This window comes from Pseudophryne corroboree, chromosome 4 (genome assembly GCF_028390025.1).
Source record: "Pseudophryne corroboree isolate aPseCor3 chromosome 4, aPseCor3.hap2, whole genome shotgun sequence".
NCBI lineage: Eukaryota > Metazoa > Chordata > Amphibia > Anura > Myobatrachidae > Pseudophryne > Pseudophryne corroboree.
The window spans coordinates 461855725-461873635 of record NC_086447.1 but is presented as its reverse complement, the minus strand read 5'-3'; the positions used below and the strand labels follow the sequence as shown (position 1 = coordinate 461873635).

The 17911-nt window shown below is 46.9% G+C and overlaps 1 protein-coding gene across 2 annotated transcripts in view; it reads left to right on the top strand.

Annotated features, from left to right (window-relative positions):
* Positions 1 to 17911, top strand: part of MMS22L (MMS22 like, DNA repair protein) — a 457009-nt gene that overhangs the window by 10682 nt on the left and 428416 nt on the right. The window contains exons 2-3 of one of the 2 annotated variants that reach the window (XM_063917017.1): positions 2325 to 2450; positions 2794 to 2843. In XM_063917017.1, the coding sequence (XP_063773087.1) occupies positions 2325 to 2450; positions 2794 to 2843 (176 nt within the window). Of the gene's footprint in view, positions 1 to 2324; positions 2451 to 2793; positions 2844 to 3867; positions 3874 to 17911 lie in introns of those variants that run through there. The other variant, XM_063917018.1, reaches the window with a different exon arrangement.

Genomic DNA, 17911 nt, shown 5'->3' with positions numbered 1-17911 from the left:
CTCTGTTGGCAGATAGCACTGTATTACAAGGAGCTGTCCAAAAGCTGGTGGAGGCACAGGTCATTGTGCCAGTTCCTTCTCCTGCGCAGGCCACGGGTTACTATTCAGATCTTTTCGTGGTACCTAAACCGGATGGGTCGGTCAGACCCATTCTGAACCTAAAATCATTGAACTTTTTTCTAAAGGAGTTCAAGATGGAGACTCTCAGGGCAGTGATATCAGGTCTGGAAGAAGGGGATTTCCTGGTATCCCTGGATATCAAGGATGCGTACCTCCACATTCCGATATGGCTGCCGCTTCAGGCTTGTCTCCGCTTCGCATTGCTGACTGTCATTTCCAGTTCCAGGCCCTTCCATTCGGCCACTCCACAGCACCGAGGGTGTTTACCAAGGTGATGGCAGAGATGATGGTTCTCCTCCGCAAACAAGGGGTGAACATCATTCCAAATCTGGACAATCTGCTGATAAAGGCATCGTCCAAGGAGAAGCTGCTGCAGTCCATTGTTCTCACAACACGCCTCCTCAAGAGTCATGGTTGGATTCTGAACCTTCCAATATCACCTTTGGAACCAACCTAGAGGTTGTCCTTTCTGGGAATGATCCTGGACACAGAAGTGCAAAAGGTTTTTCTTCCGCAGGAAAAGGCGTTAGTAATACAGACTATGGTCCGGGATTTCTGAAGCCAGATCGGGTGTCGGTTCATGAATGCATTCGCCTGTTGGGAAAGATGGTGGCCTCTTACAAAGCTCTCCAGTACGGGAGGTTCCACGCTCGGACCTTCCCACTGGATCTTCTGGACAAGTGGTCGGGATCTCATCTCCACATGCACCAGAGAATTTGTCTGTCGCCGAAGGCCAGGATTTCGCTCCTCTGGTGGTTACAATTTCCTCACCTTTTGGAGGGCCGCAGGTTCGGGATTCAGAATTGGATCCTTCTAACCACAGATGCGAGCTTTCGGGGCTGGGGAGCAGTCACTCAAGGAGTAACTTTCCAAGGACGCTGGTCAAGCCTGGAAGCCGGCCTGCCCATCAACATCCTGGAAATAAGCCGTCTACAACGGTCTTCTTCAGGCGGCCCCTCTTCTGAGAAATTGAGCCATTCAAGTGCAGTCGGACAACGTAACAACAGTGGCTTACATAAACCAACAGGGCGGAACGAAGAGCAGAGCGGCAATGACAGAAAAACACGCGTTGGCGCTGTTAGCCATCTTCATTCCGGGAGTAGACAACTGGGAAGCAGACTTCCTCAGCAGGCACGATATCCATCCAGGGGAGTGGGGTCTCCATCCGGAGGTATTCAAGGAAATAACAGACCTTTGGGGATTACCCCAAATAGACATGATGGCCTCTCGTCTCAACAAGCAGCTTCTGCGTTATTGTTCCAGGTCGAGGGACCCGCAAGCAGTGGCAGTGGACGCCCTGGTGTCTCTGTGGGTGTTCCAGTCAGTGTACGTGTTTGCACCACTCCTACTCATCCCAAGAATCCTAAAGCTCATAAGGAGAACAATGGTTCAAGCGATCCTCATTGCTCCGGACTAGCCGAGAAGGGCTTGGTACGCGGACTTCGAGGCCTCTTCCTCTTCGGGAGGACCTGCTGCAGCAGGGGCCGTTCGCCTATCAAGACTTACCGCAGCTACGTTTGACGGCATGGAAGTTGAGCGCCTGATTCTTGCTCGGAAGGGCATTCCGAAGAAAGTCATTCCTACCCTGATACAGGCTAGGAAAGGGGTAACGTTTAAACATTACCATCGTATTTGGAAGAAATATGTCTCTTGGTGTGACTCCAAGAAGTTTCCTACGGTGGAGTTTCAACTCGGGCGTTTTCTCTTCCTGCAGGCAGGTGTGGATATGGGCCTGAAGTTGGGTACAGATTTCGGCTCTATGTATTTTCTTCCAGAAACAGTTGGCTGCCCTCCCTGAGGTTCAGACTTTTTTGAAGTGAGTTGTGCACATACAATCTCCCTTTGTACCGCCTACGGCGCCTTGGGACCTTAACGTGGTGCTGCAGTTCCTCCAGTCGGATTGGTTTGAGCGTCTACAGGAAGTTGAGGTCAAATTTCTTACATGGAAGGCGGTCACGTTGTTGGCCTTAGCTTCTGCTAGACGCGTGTCCGAATTGGGGACATTATCCTGTAAAAGCCCTTATTTGATCTTCCACGTAGATAGAGCTGAGCTCCGGATACGTCAGCAGTTTCTGTTGGTCTGCTGACTGCTGGGATTTCATACTCAACCCGTGACAAAAGGGGGTTATGTACAGGCATGAATTTACATTTTATATATTATACTGTTTTCCCTTCTTTAATGATTTCCAATCTTTTTCATGTAGGCTCCTGCTGAAACTTGACCCTTCTCCAACTGACTATGAGGCTGATATTGTAGAGATTTTTGGCTTCCAGTGGGTAACTGAAACCGCTCTTGTAGAATCAACAGACCTTTTGTTTGGACTGCTAAGGTACAGTATTTATATTATATTTTTTATTTTTTTTTATTTTTTAGTCTTAATTGCACAGTTGAGTTATTAAAGATATTGTATAAAATTACCTTCGGGCTATGTGTATAAGATGAGTATGAAACATAAATGCATTTTATGTTTAGACGGGTCCCATCCCCACGATATCTCATTGTATGCAAATATTCCAAAACACTGACAAATCTGAAATCCAAAATTCTTATGGTCCCAAGCTTTTCGCATAGGGGAGACTCAGCCTGAATTTACCAAAAAAAAAAAAAAAAGCATTTTAATAATACAATGTTCGGATTGTTTTAAATGTATATCTTTTTATATTTGTTTTTAGGCAAAAAATAAGCGCTCTTGAAAGCTTAACTCAGCCCATCTCTGACTTTGGTAAGTTTTTGTACCCCTTATCCCTTCACTATAATAGAAACACATCATTTTACAGGGTAGATAAAAAAAAAAAATTTTTTGATCAGGTTCATGTTATTCCCATTTTAAGCACAGTAAAATGAAAGCACCTCTTCTCACCATGCACACCATCTCACTCCTAAACCACAATGTAACCACCAAGAAGCTCTGCTATTGACTGGCTCTCATTATGGAGGGCATCTATCAAAGCTTGGAGAGAGCTGAAGTACCAACTAATCAGCTCCTAACTGTCATTTTCAAATGAAGCTTGTGAAATCAGTTACTGATTGGTTAGTATTTTTTATCTCTCAACTTTATCTCCATGGGCACTTTAAGACTTTTTTAGAGTGTGAACTGGCTCCTCCCTCTATGCCCCTCCTGCAGACCTCAGTTTAGAAAATGTGCCCAGGCAGACTGGTTGCACTCTTAGTAGAACTCAGTAGAGCTCCACTAAAGACTTTGTTAGGTTTTTTTTATTTTACAGGGAGACTGCTGACAACAGTCTCCCTGCTTCGTGGGACTTAGGGGGAAGAAGTAGGAACCAACTTCCTAAATAGTTTCATGGCTCTGCTTCTGCTGACAGGACACCATTAGCTCCTGAAGGGTACTGAACACTAGCTGCGGCTATGCGCTCACGCCCACAGCACGCCATCACCCCCCTAACCGAGCCAGAAGTCAGAAGACTGGTGAGTAGTGTCACTGGAGATCTGCAAGAGGGACCACCGGTCATCGTGACTGCTTAAGGTACCGCGCAGCGGGCGGGAACATGCTTATACATAACACAGTGCACAGCAGGGCGCGGGGTGGCGCGCGCGCCCTAGGCAGCATGAAACCTACTCTGACTGGCAAAAGGTAGCATATGATGCTGTGGCACAGTCCTACACCCCCACCAGTATAAATAATTTGTGATGTTTCTGAGGGGAAACGCGCCATTACAGGGGGCGGAGCTTCCTCCTCAGGCAGCCAGAACACTGCTCAACGCCATTTTCTCCAAGCTGCTGCTCTGACTTTGGTAAGTTTTTGTACCCCTTATCCCTTCACTATAATAGAAACACATCATTTTACAGGGTAGATAAAAAAAAAATTTTTTTTGATCAGGTTCATGTTATTCCCATTTTAAGCACAGTAAAATGAAAGCACCTCTTCTCACCATGCACACCATCTCACTCCTAAACCACAATGTAACCACCAAGAAGCTCTGCTATTGACTGGCTCTCATTATGGAGGGCATCTATCAAAGCTTGGAGAGAGCTGAAGTACCAACTAATCAGCTCCTAACTGTCATTTTCAAATGAAGCTTGTGAAATCAGTTACTGATTGGTTAGTATTTTTTATCTCTCAACTTTATCTCTATCCAAGCAATAATGAACCTCCCCCTAAGAGAGAATTTATTGCCTTCATATGAGATGCTTTCCCCTCCCTCTGTTGTAAACATACTTGCTGTGGACAAATGTTTTTTTGTAAGTAAAGGAGAACCAGAATGTGAAGTGGAGTTCTTTAGAAACGTGTATTTGCTTCAGCACAAAAAAAAAATACAAAAGGTATGTCTAAGGCCATTAAACAATTGTGTGAGGCTTATCAAAAAAATAAATGCATGTGTGTACTGTTAGGTTTGAAAAGAATGAAGATTTCTCTTACGTTCTAGAGGATGCTAGGGTGCACATTAGTACCATGGGTGTAGACGGGTCCACCAGGAGCCATTGGCACTTTGAGTTTGAGCGTGTGGGCTGGCTCCTCCCTCTATGCCCCTCCTACCGGACTCGGTTTAGAAAATGTGCCCGGAGGAGCCGGTCACAGCTAGGGGAGCTCCTGAGCTTTCCTGGAAAAGTTTTAATTTAGAGTTTATTTTTTTACAGGAGGCTGTTGGCAACAGCCTGCCTGCAGCGAGGGACTAAGGGGGGGGGAGCAGTGTCTGCCCTGCGGGGTCTGAGCCACTGACTCTGCTAACTGGACATTGAGCTCCAGAGGGGTCTGATCGGTCTCTGCCAGAGGGGAACCGCTCGCCCCAGCAGCATGCCGCCGACCCCTTACAGAGCTGAAGTGAGTGGTGAGTTAGTCACCCCCCCCCCCCCCCCAGCAAGCGGGGGGCCGGTGTGAAGATGGCGGTATTAACTGCGCTCCTGGATGGTACCAGAGGCACATAGTGCGGCGCTGTGAGGAACGCCCTGGGCTAGCGCTTACCCCCCACACTGGTCAGCAAGCCTGTCGGTGTCCAGGGATCTCAGCCAGCAAATCTCCTCAGGCCAGTTTAAACTTCTGAAGAGCAGGAAGACCGCGCCATTAAGGGGGCGGAGCTTCTCAGAACGGCCCCTGCAGCATTCCAGCGCCATTTTCCTGCATGCAAAGCTGAAAGGAAGATACTGGTCCCTCCACAGCAACTCCAGCTTACTGTAAACGGTACAAGGGGGTTGTAGAAGGGTGGGAAGGCTGTTATTTGACTGTGTGTCCTATTAAGGAGCACAAGTCTGCGCTGATAAGGGGTTTTCTCCTTACTAAAAAGCGCTGGTGTGGGTTGGCTCCAATCTCTGTCTCTCTCTTGCCATTTTTGGTGGGGGGGGAAACTCTGTCTACCCCCACCTGTGTGTGTGTGGAGTGTTTGGTGGTCACCTGTAGCAATGTCCAGGGACACAGTGTCATATGCTGCAGAGGATTTATCCTCCCAGGTTGATCCCATTCCATGTAATCAGGTTAGCACTGGTTAAGCACAGATTCCAGCAAGGGAACCAGAGTGGTTTTCCTCTATCAAGACTTGGATTTCTCAGATTTCTCATACGTCCTAGAGGATGTTGGGGTCCACTTTAGTACCATGGGGGTATAGACGGTTCCGCAGGAGCCATGGGCACTTTAAGACTTTTTTAGAGTGTGAACTGGCTCCTCCCTCTATGCCCCTCCTGCAGACCTCAGTTTAGAAAATGTGCCCAGGCAGACTGGTTGCACTCTTAGTAGAACTCAGTAGAGCTCCACTAAAGACTTTGTTAGGTTTTTTTTATTTTACAGGGAGACTGCTGACAACAGTCTCCCTGCTTCGTGGGACTTAGGGGGAAGAAGTAGGAACCAACTTCCTAAATAGTTTCATGGCTCTGCTTCTGCTGACAGGACACCATTAGCTCCTGAAGGGTACTGAACACTAGCTGCGGCTATGCGCTCACGCCCACAGCACGCCATCACCCCCCTAACCGAGCCAGAAGTCAGAAGACTGGTGAGTAGTGTCACTGGAGATCTGCAAGAGGGACCACCGGTCATCGTGACTGCTTAAGGTACCGCGCAGCGGGCGGGAACATGCTTATACATAACACAGTGCACAGCAGGGCGCGGGGTGGCGCGCGCGCCCTAGGCAGCATGAAACCTACTCTGACTGGCAAAAGGTAGCATATGATGCTGTGGCACAGTCCTACACCCCCACCAGTATAAATAATTTGTGATGTTTCTGAGGGGAAACGCGCCATTACAGGGGGCGGAGCTTCCTCCTCAGGCAGCCAGAACACTGCTCAACGCCATTTTCTCCAAGCTGCTGCAGGGGAAGAAACGCTGATCCTCCTCTCCACTTCTGAATCAAATATCGGGGTGTAAAAAGGGGGGGGGGGTGTAAATTTGGTGTTCAAACATATTATTTGGCATTATAAAGCGCAAAAGGTCTCTGGACAATTTACATGTCACAGGGATTTTTTTCATTGGTGCTGGGTGTGAGCTGGCAATTCAATTTCTGTGTTCTTCTGACAGATTTTACTGTGGGTCTGTCCCCTATAAGCCCCAGCGTGTCTGTGGTGTGATTGTGCACGTGTGTGACATGTCTGAGGCTGGGAGCTCTTCCCCTGAGGGAACCATTTTAGGGACACAGTTGTAATGTGGTGGCGCTGCCGACACACCACGAGCCTGAATGGGTGAAAGAATTACGGGATAGTGTGAATCATATCAGTAAGAGATTGGATAAATCTGAGTCTCATGCAGAAAACTGGAGAAAATCTGTGGAAGATGTTATTTTTCATAGTTCTGCTCTTTCATGCGCAGGAGACCCCTCTGGTTCACAAAAGAGGTCATTCGCACAAGTAGTAAAACTGATACCGACACGGACTCTGATTCCTATGTCGCTCTAGTGATTCCAGGGGAATAGATCCAAAATTAGCAAAAAAACATTCAATACATGATTATTGCTATAAAGGAGGTGTTAGAAGTTACGGAGACCCCTTTTTTACCTCAGGAGAAGGCTTACTTTTAATAAAGAAAAGAAAATGAATGTAACGTTCCTTCCATCTCATGAGCTAAACAGTCTCTTTGAGGGAGTCTGGACTAATCCTGAAAAGAAATTTCAAATTCCAAAAGGAATTCAGGCGGCTTACCCTTTCCCTGCAGAAGACAGGAAAAGGTGGGAGTCACCCCCCATTCTAGATAGTGCCCTGTCACGGTTAATAAAAAAGCTGATTCTTCCGGCGCTGGGAACGGCTTCACTAAAGGAGCCAGCAGACCGCAAGTTAGAGACTACGTTGAAATCTATCTATGTGGCCAATGGGTGAGTACTGCTATTGAAAAATGGTCATCAGACATTGACACGATAAAGACAAAATACTCCTAACGCTAGGTCATATCAAAGACGCTGCTGCATACATGCTTGAAGCTATGAAAGATATTGGTCTCTTGGGTTCAAGAGCCGCTACGATGGCGATCTCAGCACGTAGGGCGATGTGGATTCGCCATTGGAATGCTGACGCAGATTCCAAAAGGAATATGGAGGCTCTCCCGTATAAAGGAGAGGCCTTGTTTGGAGAGGGGCTGGATGCCTTAGTTTCTGCAGCTACCGCAGGTAAGTCGACATGTTTGCCTAATGCTCCTGCGCCGGCGAAAAAGACACATCACTCTCAGATGCAGTCCTTTCGACCCAATAAATACAAAAAGGGTAAAGGTTCCCCTTTCTTTGCGGGTAAAGGAAGGGGAAAAGGTAAAAAGACCACAGCGTCTCCAGGATCACAGGAGCAGAAATCAACCTCTGCTTCTGCCAAATCTTCAGCATGACGCTGGGTCTCCCTTGCGTGAGTCCGCTCAGGTGTGGGCACATCTGAAACTCTTCAGTCAGATTTGGGTTCAATCTGGCCTGGACCCGTGGATCTCACAAATCGTGTCCCACGGTTACAAGCTGGAGTTTCAAGACATTCCCCCAGGCCAATTTTTCAAATTGGCCTTACCAGTTTCTATCCCAGACAGGGAAGTGGTATCAGCAGCAATACAAAAATTGTGTCAGGATCAAGTGATTGTCCTGGTCCCCTTGTCGCAACAAGGAGAAGGGTTTTATTCAAGCCTTTTCGTAGTTCCGAAGCCAGACGGCTCGGTCAGACCGATTCTTAATCTGAAAACACTGAACCTCTACCTGCAAAGGTACAAATTCAAGATGGAATCTCTGAGGACAGTGATTTCCAGTCTGGAGGAAAGCGCCTTCATGGTGTCAGTGGACATAAAAGATGCCTACTTACAGGCTTATCTGAGATTTGCAGTGCAGGATTGTCATTACCAATTTCAGACGTTGCCATTCGGACTCTCCACGGCACCGAGGGTCTTCACCAAGGTGATGGCGGAGATGATGGTCCTCCTTCGACAGCAAGGAGTCTATAATTCCTTACCTGGACGATCTTCTGATAAAAGCGAGGTCCAGGGAAAGGTTGGTGCAGAATATTGCACTCTCCCTGACAGTACTTCAACAACACGGTTGGATCATAAATTTTCCAAAGTCACAGTTGGAACCGACGACAAAATTATCGTTTCTGGGGATGATACTGGACACAGAAGTACAGAGGGTATTTCTTCCAGTAGAAAAAGCTCTGGAAATCCAGAGAATGGTCAAACAAATTCTGAAACCAACAAGAGTGTCGATTCATCAATGCATTCGGTTGTTGGGGAAGATGGTAGCGGCCTACGAGGCCATACAGTTTGGCCGATTCCATGCTAGAGTATTCCAGTGGGACTTGTTGGACAAGTGGTCCGGATCCCATCTACACATGCATCAGAGGATAATCCTGTCTTCCAAAGCCAGAATTTCGCTCCTGTGGTGGCTGCACAGTTCTCACCTCAGGACTGGGTCCTGGTAACCACGGATGCAAGTCTCCGAGGTTGGAGAGCAGTCACACAGGGGGAAAGCTTCCAAGGAAGATTGTCAAGTCAAGAAACCTGTCTTCACATAAATGTTCTGGAGTTGAGAGCCGTTTACAACGGCCGCCTACAAGCAGTGCATCTTCTTCAAGATCAACCCATACAGATCCAGTCAGACAATGTAACAGCAGTAGCGTACATAAACCGTCAGGGCGGAACGAAAAGCAGAGCGGCAATGGCAGAGGTGACAAAGATTTTCCTCTGGGCAGAAAGACATGCAAGAGCTCTGTCAGCAATTTTCATTCCGGGAGTGGACAACTGGGAAGCAGACTTCCTCAGCAGACACGATCTCCATCAAGGAGAATGGGGCCTCCATCAAGAAGTCTTCGCAGAGGTGACAGGTCTTTGGGGAGTTTCTCAAGTAGACATGATGGCATCTCGTCTTAACAAGAAGCTTCAGAGATATTGTTCCAGGTCGAGAGACCCTCAAGCAATAGCAGTGGACGCACTGGTGACCCAGTGGGTGTTTCGGTCGGTGTATGTCTTCCCTCACTTCCACTGATACCAAAAGTTCTCAAAATCATAAGAAGAACAGGAGTTCGAGCGATCCTCATTGTCCCAGACTGGCCAAGGAGGGCTTGGTATCCAGATCTTCAGGAGTTGCTCATAGAAGATCCTCAGCCTCTTCCTCTTCGCGAGGATCTGCTGCAGCAGGGGCCGTTCGTGTATCAAGACTTACCGCGGCTACGTTTGACGGCATGGCTGTTGAGCGCCGGATCCTAGCCCGAAAGGGTATTCCCAGAGAAGTCATTCCCACTCTTATTCAGGCCAGGAAAGGAGTAACGTCTAAACATTACCACCGTATTTGGAGAAAATGTGTCTTGGTGTGAAACGAAGAAGGCTCCAACGGAAGAGTTTCAGTTAGGACGTTTTCTCCATTTTCTTCAGGCGGGTGTGGATGCCACCCTACGATTGGGTTCAATCAAGGTCCAGATTTTGGCCTTGTCCGTTTTCTTTCAGAAACAATTGGCCTCCCTTCCAGAAGTTCAGACCTTCGTGAAAGGGGTTCTGCACATCCAACCTCCATTTGTGCCTCCTGCGGCACCGTGGGATCTTAACGTGGTGTTGCAGTTTCTTCAATCAGATTGGTTTGAACCTCTCCAGGAGGTGGAGTTGAAGTTTCTCACTTGGAAAGGGGTCATGCTGTTGGCCTTGGCATCCGCAAGGAGGGTGTCTGAGTTAGGGGCCTTGTCTCACAAGAGCCCTTACTTGATATTCCATGAATATAGAGCTGAGAACTCGTCAGCAATTTCTTCCAAAGGTGGTTTCTTCTTTCCATATAAACCAACCTATTGTGGTGCCAGTGGCTACTGACACCGTCACTGGTTCGAAGTCTCTGGATGTGGTCCGAGTTTTGAAAATTTGTCGCCAGAACGGCTAGGATACGGAAAACAAAGGCTCTGTTTGTCCTGTATGCTTCCAACAAGATTGGGTGTCCTGCTTCTAAGCAGACGATTGCGCGCTGGATCAGAGGTACAATTCAACATGCTCATTCCATGGCAGGATTGCCGATGCCGAATTCGTTGAATGCCCATTCTACAAGAAAGGTGGGCTCATCCTGGACGGCTGCCCGGGGGGTCTCGGCATTACAACTTTGCCGAGCAGCTACTTGGTCAGGGGCAAGCACGTTTGCTAAGTTTTACAAGTTTGACACCTTGGCCGCCGATGACCTGAAGTTTGGTCAATCGGTTCTGCAGGGACATCCGCACTCTCCCGCCCGTACTGGAGCTTTGGTATAACCCCATGGTACTAAAGTGGACCCCAGCATCCTCTAGGACGTATGAGAAAACAGGATTTTTATACCTACCGGTAAATCCTTTTCTCCTAGTCCGTAGAGGATGCTGGGCACTCAGCCCAGTGCGTACTTTACCTGCAGTAGTAATTTTGTTATAGTTTACACAGGTGTTGTGTTAAAATTGTTTTCAGCACGTTGCTGTGATGTTCATGCTGTTTAGTGTGTGTTAGATTGAATGCCATGTTGTGCGGCATGGTTGAAGTGTGAGCTGGTGTGAATCTCACCATTAACTTAAAAGTAAATCCTTTTCTCGAATTGTCCGTCTTCCTGGGCACAGTTCCCATACTGAAGTCTGGAGGAGGGGCATAGAGTGAGGAGCCAGTTCACACTCTGAAAAAGTCTTAAAGTGCCCATGGCTCCTGCGGAACCGTCTATACCCCATGGTACTAAAGTGGACCCTAGCATCCTCTACAGACTAGGAGAAAAGGATTTACCGGTAGGTATAAAAATCCTGTGTTCTGACAGGGTTGCCAGTAATGAATCTGCAACCCAGGTATTGCAGACCTCTATGGCTGTATGGCCCATGTCTGGTACCTCGGGACACCCCGCTATATACCCCCACAAACGTGCGCTTGTGCAGGTAACACAAGACGACACGGATACCGATTCTGACACTATAGATGGTGATGGGGATGTGTTGTGGGGGTCCTCATCTCTTGCAAGGGGTGTGCAATTGTTCATTGAGGCTATCAGGGATGTGTTAAATGTTAATGATACCACACCTGAGCAGGTAGAGGAGGATTTTTCACAGTAAATTAGAAAGCCTCGCTAACCTTCCCTGCGTCAAAAGAGCTGAATGCTATATTTGAAAAAGCATGGGTAAATCCTGAAAAGAAGTTTCAGATCCCTAAGATGATTCTGGTGGCTTTTCCTTTCCCTGAGGAGGATAGGAAAAAATGGGAAAACCCGCCGATTGTTGACGCATCTGTGTCCAGACTCTCAAAGAAGGTGGTTTTATCTGTGCTGGGATCTACCGCCATAAAGGAGCCGGCAGATAGGAAAATTGATAATACACTTAAATCCATGTACACTGCTTCGGGTGCCATATTACGTCCCACTATTGCTAGTGCAGGGACAGCAAAGGCAATAGTGAAGTGGTCGGCTGCCTTAATTGAGGATTTGGATACGGTGGATAGGGATGACGTTGCATTGTATTTACACAACATTCATGATTCTGCTGGTTTTATGGTAGAATCCATGAAGGACCTGGGTTCCATGGTTACGGGAATTTCTTCCATGTTTGTTTCAGCTCGTCGGGGACTGTGGCTCCTCCAGTGGTCGGCCGATGAATCCAGGAGAAATGTGGAGTCGCTACCTTATTCTGGTCAGGCTCTCTTTGGGGAAGCTCTAGACGCGTGGCTATCCACCGCTACAGCGGGTAAGTCTCCGTTTCTTCCCGCAGCAGCACCTGCTCCGAAGAAATCCTTCTCCTCAGCTGCGCAGCAGTCCTTTTGGCCCAACAAGCCTAGAAAGGCCAGATCATCCAATACCTTCTTTAGGGGAGGTCGGTTTAAGTCCAAGAAACCTGCTGCTGCAGGTTCCCAGGAACAAAAGCCTGCTGCGGTTACCCCAAAGTCCTCCGCATGACGGTGGACGGGACGGCCCGGAACTGGGGCCTGTGGGAGCGAGACTCAGACAGTTCGGTAATGTCTGGGTATCGTCCGGCCTGGATCCCTGGGTAGTAGATATTGTGTCTCAGGGATACAGGCTGGAATTTCAAAGTCTCCCTCCGCACTGCTTTTTCAATTCAATCTTACCAACTCTGTTGGAGAACAGCACAGTTCTTCAAGATGCTGTCCAAAAGCTGGTGGAGGCACAGGTCATTGTGCCGGTACCACCTCACGTGCTGAAGTAAGGTTACTATTCGAACCTTTTTCGTGGTACCGAAACCAGATGGTTCGGTCAGGCCCATTCTGAACCTAAAATCATTGAACCCCTTTCTAAAGGAGTTCAAGATGGAGTCTCTCAGGGCGGTGATATCAGGTCTGGAAGAGGGGGAATTCCTGGTATCACTGGATATCAAGGATGCGTTCCTTCACATTCCGATCTAGCTGCCGCATCAGGCTTATCTCCGTTTCGCATTGCTGGACTGTCATTTTCAGTTCCAGGCCCTGCCATTCGGCCTCTCAACAGCACCGAGGGTGTTTACCAAGGTGATGGTGGAAATGATGATACTCCTCCGCAAGCAGGGTGTGAACATCATTCCATATCTGGACGATCTACTGATAAAGGCATTGTCCAAGGAGAAGCTGCTGCAGTCCATTGTTCTCACAAAGTGACTGCTCCAGAGTCACGGTTGGAATCTGATCTTTCAAAAGTCACATTTGGAACCAACCCAGAGGTTGTCATTTCTGAGAATGATCCTGGATACGGAAGTGCAGCGGGTGTTTCTTCCACAGGACAAGGCGTTGGTGATACAAGCCATGGTCTGGGATGTCCTGAAGCCACATAAACAAAAGGGAGAAAGAAGAAGGCTCTTGTGTGGGCGCACTCATTAATGGTAGTTAAATAACTAGAATGAATAACACTAGGTTGATTAGTCAGCAGATAAAACAAAATTTATTTGGAAATATTAAGAATATAATTGCCCCTGGTTGAGGAGATGTGAATGATCCCAGATAAAAATGTTCTGGTCCTGCCTCAGGAAATGAGATGGAGAGGGGTAGAGACACTGCAAGTCATAAACCCTTTCTCACCCGGCCAGTACAGATGATCTGTGTTAATGAGATCAATTAAGTCAATTGATTTTAGATTCTGTCATAATCCTAATGAAGGAATAACAGCTATTATGGCAATGAGTAATAATAGAAACAAATCAAAGGATATACCAGGGTAAAGAAAGAAAAGGATAGGAACAAATGGTGATGCTGCTGTTGGAGTCACATACCACACATCATATGCAATGATTGATGTTCTACAACACTGAGTATTCCCTGTGAGTCTCCACCTCAGGTACTAACTCAGCCCACACTGTTTCGCTTCCAAGATCGGACGAGATCGGGCATTAGCAGTGTGGTTTGATAGTAGAAGGATTTGGTCAGACGTCCAATGAGAGTGCACCTATATAGGGGGGGATAATTAGCTGGGTCTTATAGATACAGTGAGCAAGCCCCACAGGGGTGAAACATGTTTTCCATTCCAATGGGTCCTGTTTTGTCCAACTGCAAGTGATTCACTCCTAGCCTCAGGTCAGATCATTCCATCCTGCCATTTTGGGCTAATTTTTGCCCAGCTGTCATAGAAATTGTATCTATATCCGTGCAGCTTCATTTATGCCTTTTTCCAGGCTTATGCATCTTAGTTTATTGCATCAGGATTAAAAACTGCATTTTATAGGAAAGAAATACTGCATTCTTCTTTGACTTTCCTCCTGCAGATCCTGTTGTCATATTGCTGCATGGGTTATATGAGAATTTCATGTCTATTTCCCTATATCCTAATGATTATAACAGCTCCAATTCACACAAAGTGTTTCTAATGACACCCATGTCACTAGTGATTATTTCATTGCATATACCAGTACTATTTATCTGCTTTTTGTGTGGCTTCATTTATGCCTTTTTCCAGGCTTATGCATCTTAGTTTATTGCATCAGGATTAAAAACTGCATTTTATAGGAAAGAAATACTGCATTCTTCTTTGACTTTCCTCCTGCAGATCCTGTTGTCATATTGCTGCATGGGTTATATGAGAATTTCATGTCTATTTCCCTATATCCTAATGATTATAACAGCTCCAATTCACACAAAGTGTTTCTAATGACACCCATGTCACTAGTGATTATTTCATTGCATATACCAGTACTATTTATTTGTATCTACAATTATCTTTGACATATTTTCTGTTCCTTACACCAGTACCAATGTACACATATATATAAAAAATGTCTTGATCCGTGTTTCCTTATCCATTTGTATCTATACGGACGGGTAATTTTTATCACCCGTTCCTAATAACTACAGCCTAATTGATCTCCATTTTCCTTTTTAGGGTTTTTTTCATAAATCTATATATCTTCGTTTTTTTCATAAATCTATATATCTTCCTTTTTCGTGGACTCTCATTTGTGATCCAGGGACACAATACCACCGGTGTGGGACTTGATGTCTCCTGCCTAACACAAAAAGCAGATCCACACTGTATCTATAAGACCCAGCTAATTATCCCCCCCTATATAGGTGCACTCTCATTGGACGTCTGACCAAATCCTTCTACTATCAAACCACACTGCTAATGCCCGATCTCGTCCGATCTTGGAAGCGAAACAGTGTGGGCTGAGTTAGTACCTGAGGTGGAGACTCACAGGGAATACTCAGTGTTGTAGAACATCAATCATTGCATATGATGTGTGGTATGTGACTCCAACAGCAGCATCACCATTTGTTCCTATCCTTTTCTTTCTTTACCCTGGTATATCCTTTGATTTGTTTCTATTATTACTCATTGCCATAATAGCTGTTATTCCTTCATTAGGATTATGACAGAATCTAAAATCAATTGACTTAATTGATCTCATTAACACAGATCATCTGTACTGGCCGGGTGAGAAAGGGTTTATGACTTGCAGTGTCTCTACCCCTCTCCATCTCATTTCCTGAGGCAGGACCAGAACATTTTTATCTGGGATCATTCACATCTCCTCAACCAGGGGCAATTATATTCTTAATATTTCCAAATAAATTTTGTTTTATCTGCTGACTAATCAACCTAGTGTTATTCATTCTAGTTATTTAACTACCATTAATGAGTGCGCCCACACAAGAGCCTTCTTCTTTCTCCCTTTTGTTTATGCATATGTCACTGGCTCTGGGCGCACCCCCAAACTGGACATTATATTAAAGATTTTACTTGAAAATTGTCCAAATTTGGTTTTTCTGTAATCAAAAACTATTTTTAGACCGGTGCCGGGTCGCCCCCTTTGTGTAACATGTCCTGAAGCCACCCCTGGTGTCAGTTCATCAATGCATTCGCCTATTGGGAAAGATGGTGGCCTCTTACGAGGCTCTCCAGTACGGGAGGTTCCATGCTCGGACCTTCCAACTGGATCTCCTGGACAAGTGGTCGGGTTCTCACCTCCACATGCACAAGAGGATTAGTCTATCGCCAAAAGCGAGGATTTCACTCCTCTGGTGGCTCCAATTGCCTCACCTCCTGGAAGGCTGCAGGTTCGGGATTCAGGACTGGGTCCTGCTAATGACGGATGCGAGCCTCAGGGGCTGTGGAGCGGTCACTCAAGGAGGAAGCCGGCCTGCCCATCAACATTCTGGAACTAAGAGCCGTCTACAACGGTCTTCTTCAGGCGGCCCCTCTTCTGAGAAATCGGGCCATTCAAGTGCAGTCGGACAACGTAACAGTGGCTTACATAAACCGACAGGGCGGAACGAAGAGCAGGGCGGCGATGTCAGAGGTGACAAGAATACTCCTCTGGACAGCAAAGCACGCGTTGGCGTTGTCAGCCATCTTCATTCCGGGAGTAGACAACCGGGAAGCAGACTTCCTCAGCAGACACAATCTCCATCCAGGAGAGTGGGGACTCCATCCGGAGGTGTTCAAAGAAATAACAGATCTTTGGGGCTTACCCCAAATAGACATGATGGCTTCTCGTCTCAACAAGAAGCTTCGGCGTTATTGTTCCAGGTCGAGGGACCCACAGGCAGTGGACACCCTGGTGTCTCCGTGAGTGTTCCAGTCAGTGTACGTGTTTCCTCCACTCCCACTCATCTCAAGAATCCTAAAGCTTATAAGGAGAACAAGGGTTCAAGCGATCCTCATTGCCCCAGACTGGCCAAGAAGGGCTTGGTACGCGGACCGTGTGAATCTACTGCAAGAAGAGCCGTGGCCTCTTCCTCTACGGGAGGACCTGCTGCAGCAGGGGCCGTTCGCCTATCAAGACTTACCGCCTATCAAGACTTACGTTTGACGGCATGGAAGTTGAGCGCCTGATTCTTGCTCGGGAGGGCATTCTGAAGAAGGTTATTCCTACCCTCATACAGGCTAGGAAAGTGGTAACGTCTAAACATTACCATCGTATTTGGAAGAAATATGTCTCTTGGTGTGAGTCCAAGAAGTTTTCTACGGTGGAGTTTCAACTGGGACGTTTCCTCCTTTTCCTGCGAGCAGTACGTTAGCAGGGAAAGGGATACTACTGCACTAGCATATTATAGAAAAGTTCCAAATTAGAACAAAGGAAACCCCTAGTTATATTCTTTATCAGATATTTGAATTGCATAGGGGTGCTGCCACTGAATATATTGTTGCCAATATATAGTTATGCACAAAAAGAAACAGAAGGATTGGACTTGAAGTGGCGCACTTAAACATTAAATTGATACATAAATTATAACTTTTATTTGAGTATATTTGTTAAAGACCTGTAGCTGTGAAATATTAAAACCAAAAACATAAATTGACAAAACAAAGTGTGATATGTGTGAATAAAAACACACTGTGCTAACTGTGTAGTGCTACACATATATAATATATTTTCTCTATCGTCCTAAGTGGATGCTGGGGTTCCTGAAAGGACCATGGGGAACAGCGGCTCCGCAGGAGACAGGGCACAAAAAAGTAAAGCTTTACTAGGTCAGGTGGTGTGCACTGGCTCCTCCCCCCATGACCCTCCTCCAGACTCCAGTTAGATTTTGTGCCCGAACGAGAAGGGTGCAATCTAGGTGGCTCTCCTAAAGAGCTGCTTAGAGAAAGTTTAGTTTAGGTTTTTTTTCTTTACAGTGAGTCCTGCTGGCAACAGGATCACTGCAACGTGGGACTTAGGGGGAAAGTAGTAAACTCACCTGCATGCAGAGTGGATTTGCTGCTTGGCTACTGGACACCATTAGCTCCAGAGGGATCGAACACAGGCCCAGCCGTGGAGTCCGGTCCCGGAGCCGCGCCGCCGACCCCCTTGCAGATGCTGAAGCGTGAAGAGGTCCGGAAACCGGCGGCTGAAGACTCCTCAGTCTTCATAAGGTAGCGCACAGCACTGCAGCTGTGCGCCATTTTCCTCTCAGCACACTTCACTGGGCAGTCACTGAGGGTGCAGAGCGCTGGGGGGGGGCGCTCTGAGAGGCAAATATAAACCTTATACAAGGCTAAAAATACCTCACATATAGCCCATAGGGGC